The 4,036-nt window shown below is 36.1% G+C and overlaps 1 protein-coding gene across 1 annotated transcript; it reads right to left on the reverse strand.

Moving 5' to 3' along the window:
- Nucleotides 1–312: 312 nt before the first annotated feature.
- LOC150090223 (monocarboxylate transporter 12-like) lies at nucleotides 313–3,173 on the reverse strand. Its single transcript, XM_090390211.1, has 3 exons — nucleotides 3,116–3,173; nucleotides 1,053–1,970; nucleotides 313–437 (listed from the first exon to the last, which is right to left on the reverse strand). The coding sequence occupies exons 1-3, from the start codon at nucleotides 3,171–3,173 to the stop codon at nucleotides 313–315; spliced, it is 1,101 nt and encodes a 366-aa protein (XP_090246337.1).
- Nucleotides 3,174–4,036: the final 863 nt, after the last annotated feature.

The following is a 4,036-nucleotide window of genomic DNA, read 5'->3' on the forward strand; positions in this document are numbered from 1 at the left end:
ACAGGCTTAATCAGAAAATTCGTGACTTGTACCATAAATGTACATTTCGTAAAGATAAACGTACTGTTTTTTTTTTTTTTTATCGTATACGTTTTCGTAATAACCCTGTGTCACAACAAATCCTGTAGTACAATGATATACAGGATGGCAGTATACTTCAAATATATATACTACAATAACATGCAGGTACCACAGAATTATAAAGTATATCAGTAGACTGAGACAACAGAATCACTTCCAGAATGTCACTGATTTACGACTTCCAGTTGGATTTCATTCTTTCTGCTCTTTTGCATTTGAGTGATCATCTGTTCACTGGAGATGCTTAACTTCTTTAAGACAGGGTTTCAGAGTCAGAGCAAGTCCTCCAATGATTGACAAAGAAGACAGAGTATAGAAGAAGCCACTGTAGCTCAAGACAACGTCTCTGAAATAACCTGAAAGAAGGTAAAAAGAGTGAATTAGACTTGAAGACGACTTGTATACATTTCGGGTAGTCTAAAGAGAGTACTGTTTAGATATAGGAACTAATATTATTGATTATGCATGAACTTACAGTTTGGTAGATAATTACTGGTGGGGGTACTTGGGTACAGTAGGAAGGATTTTGTGCTGAGGGCCGAGGGGAGGAACTTTTTCAAGATTTGAAGAATTCTGAAAGCCTTTTTGGGAATTTTTTTTTTATAGGCGTGGCTCACTCTAGTAAGTAGAAGAACCTAACCCTTGAAATCATAGGATGTCACGATGCCATATTCAGCAATCAATTTATTCGTACCATTGCAGCAAAGTACATAACCCATAGGTTCCATGCGGAATGCGATTGCTCTTGTATCCCTTCCTGACATGTGGATGGAGGGCGTGTTTCTTTATCACGAAAAACCCAAGGGTGTCTGTATACTTTTGGTAATATAGTGTGTACACTATACACACAATATGTTTTTTTTTTTTATAATTAAAAAAAAAAAATTACAGCTACTCAGCTTTCTCAGTTCTCCAAAGTACTATTCAAATCTATACAGTAGTTAAAAATAAGAAACCGGCAGAATACTTACCTATTAGAACTGGCGCTAGCACTGATGAACATCCGCAGATGAAATAAGAAAGTCCCAATGAGAGTGCATATGTTTCTTTGCCGACATATTGCTCCACGACAAGGGGGTACAGGGGAGCGATAGAACCTTCGCACAGTCCATAAAGGACAGCAACAGACATGAGCGCAGTATGACCCCAAGTGGAAGGAACACACGCTTGAATGATCCCTATGCTCAGCATCATCAACAGCACGAAGGAATCCCTCTTCAGGAATCCCTTGTCTGTCACCCAGCCGAGACTTATTCTTCCCAGAAAGCTGGCTACAGAGCATGCAGTGGCGAGGAAAGTGGCCTGTGGAAGGGGAACCTGCCTGTCTCTTCCAAAGTCGATGATCACTGTGTAGAAACAAGCCATAGTGAAATAGTAGGTAGTTTGAGAGAAGGCGATCACGAGAAACGTAGGAGACAACAACAAGCCGAAAATCAATTCGGTGGTGGAAAGAAAGGATTTGGAAGAGACCTCAGAAGGTTTATCGGCATTCACTTTTAGGGTGACTCCAAGGCCGGAGTTTGTACCTTTCACGATTTGTTCTTCTTCTCGAATTCTGTTCGGATCAGTAATCTCATTTGTTGGAAGCTGATCTTCACGATGGCTGCACTGTGGCGCTTTGGGATGATGGGAGGTTAAACGTGCATTGGCATCCAGGGGAACTCCCATGATCAAGCTCGTTACGATCAGATTCATTCCAATACCACCCAGAAGCAGAAGAGAACCTTGCAATCCATAGATGTCAATCAGTTTTTCAACTATGCTCGGTAAGACAGCGCCACCCACGGAGGCCCCGCAGAAGGCAAAGCCAAGAACGGTACTTTTCAACGACTGGAAATTCTGACAGATGATCACAGGAACTACGTTCATCAACAATCCAAAACCGACACCTGAAGAGCAATAAAATGAGGCCAAATTAGTTGGATTTAAAAGGCTTTGGGTATTCGATATTTGTTCAATTATTCAGGAAACAAAATTCTTTAAGAAGAGTTATGTCTACATAACTTATGTAGACATTCTTTTATCAATGAAATCATAAGTGAAAAGGATGTGTGTTTGATTTAATTTTTTGCAAATGCATTGAGACAATTTTTAGAGGTTTTGAGATATTTGTGATCAATGATACCAGAATATCAGGCAATTCCAATCATTAACCACTTTTCAATCATTAACTACTCTTCAAAGTTAATATTAGTATCCTCTGGATACTACAGACTAAAACTTGGTGGTGATTTCTTCTCTCAAGAAAGCTCTTATTCGCGGCCAATCTCGTACTGTGCTTGGCATTACCATCACTTACACAATTTCTTACGTACAGTTGTTGCACAAGCGTTTCCACACTGTTTGGAAAAGAACAGGGTTCGACTCTTGTACCGATGGGAAACACTTTTATAGGTATTTTTGCATATTAATCGAATTGTCGGTCTCGGGAGAGGGTCATGCAGATTTTTCCTTTCTGAAATTCATTCTGGTTTTTCATCCCACAGTACAGGCAAATTTACCTTTGAATAGCGCAATTTATAGACAACATATACAAATATATAGATAGATATATTAACGCTTCACAGCCTTAGTTACCTTGGCAAAAATTCAAAACAACCAAACAAACTAAAGCTCTCAGTAGTTGTTAAAAAGTTATTCAGAATCTAAAGTTGAAACTTTAGATCTATGAATTTTTAATTTTGATTTTGGAAAAGTCTAAGAGTAGACGGACTAGTTAGCTTGATTTTTCAAATAAATAAATTAAATAAATATATATATATTTATTTATTTATTCTCAAACACAACAAATAAACGCACAAATTAAAATATATTTTAAGTTACAGACTAAATAAAAGTAAATGTCACATAAATTTAAAATAATGTGTCACCAAATTTTATAAAATTAGCGCTATTTTGTAGCCAGTTTAAAATTAAGATGAAAGAATATAAATATGAGTGGTTATGTTGTTTGCTACCTTCTATGATTTAAAGAAATAATCGAAAAATACGCAGTGGTAGGGTTAAGTGCAAGGTATTAAAACTTTTAACTTACCAAACAGAATTCCATAAAAGAATATCAACCATGCGATACTTCGTCCAAATAAACACATCGTTAATCCAAATGTCAAGATAACGCTTCCCAGTAAAGCCACTTTACGGTTACCAAAGTGATATATTAACATACCAGCAGGTAGCGCTGCAAGAACATTAAAAAAAATATATATATATATATATTAAAAAAAAAACGCATTTAATTGTGAATAACTTTGAAAACATAAGAGGCATGGCAAAAGCATTTACTAATTCGTTATGTTAAGCTACATTATCCTACCAAAAGTCAAGAGACACCTTATGGTTGCAAGAAATTGTGTGACTACGAAATACAAATATTTTGGCTTATAAAGATCGCAGCGGTTCAATTAATTTCTTACTTGTATGCCGAAAGATAAACCCATGAAAAGAGCTAACAGAATTTCAGAAGGGAGGGAATGATAGCACTACCCAACATGATTTTTACCTCCAGCAAATCAATGATTGTTTCTGGTCAAGTTTTATGTACAGAATTTAAAATCAATCATAAAAATTTCCTATCACGTCTTAGTTTTAAGATATAGATAGATAACTGGATTCTATACAAAGATATCATTACTGTTCGAAATACAATTTTTAAACTTATTAACTTTTGGTTGGTTTTGGTTATTGGGCTGAAAGTTAAGCAAGTATATCATTACTGTTCTTGCAATATAGTATATTTTGATTTTGATGCACTTTTCCAGACCATTCAACTGTTCAATATACAGTGTATGATAAACTACGCTACAAGAATTCACCTTCTGTTCAAATTTACCATTTGCTTTTACTGTTTTTAGGTTGATGCATTGTTAAAATTGAAAAGATAAAGCACAGAACTTGCGCCAATCACCTAGACAACTTCTGCTATGTTTGTAGACACTTAACCCCAAAAACTCGGAGG

The sequence above is a fragment of the Mastigoproctus giganteus genome, chromosome 2, assembly GCF_048544385.1.
Source record: "Mastigoproctus giganteus isolate SK-2022 chromosome 2, ASM4854438v1, whole genome shotgun sequence".
NCBI lineage: Eukaryota > Metazoa > Arthropoda > Arachnida > Uropygi > Thelyphonidae > Mastigoproctus > Mastigoproctus giganteus.

Bases quoted from the DNA above. Each gene is read 5' to 3' on its own strand.
- LOC150090223 (XM_090390211.1), bottom strand. From the start codon at position 3,173: ATGTGTTTATTTGGACGAAGTATCGCATGGTTGATATTCTTTTATGGA. The intron at 1,971-3,115 runs GTAAGTTAAAAG...ATTGCTCTTCAG, and splicing joins CTTTTATGGAATTCTGTTTG to GTGTCGGTTTTGGATTGTTG. The intron at 438-1,052 runs GTAAGTATTCTG...ACCTTCTTTCAG, and splicing joins GCTAGCGCCAGTTCTAATAG to GTTATTTCAGAGACGTTGTC.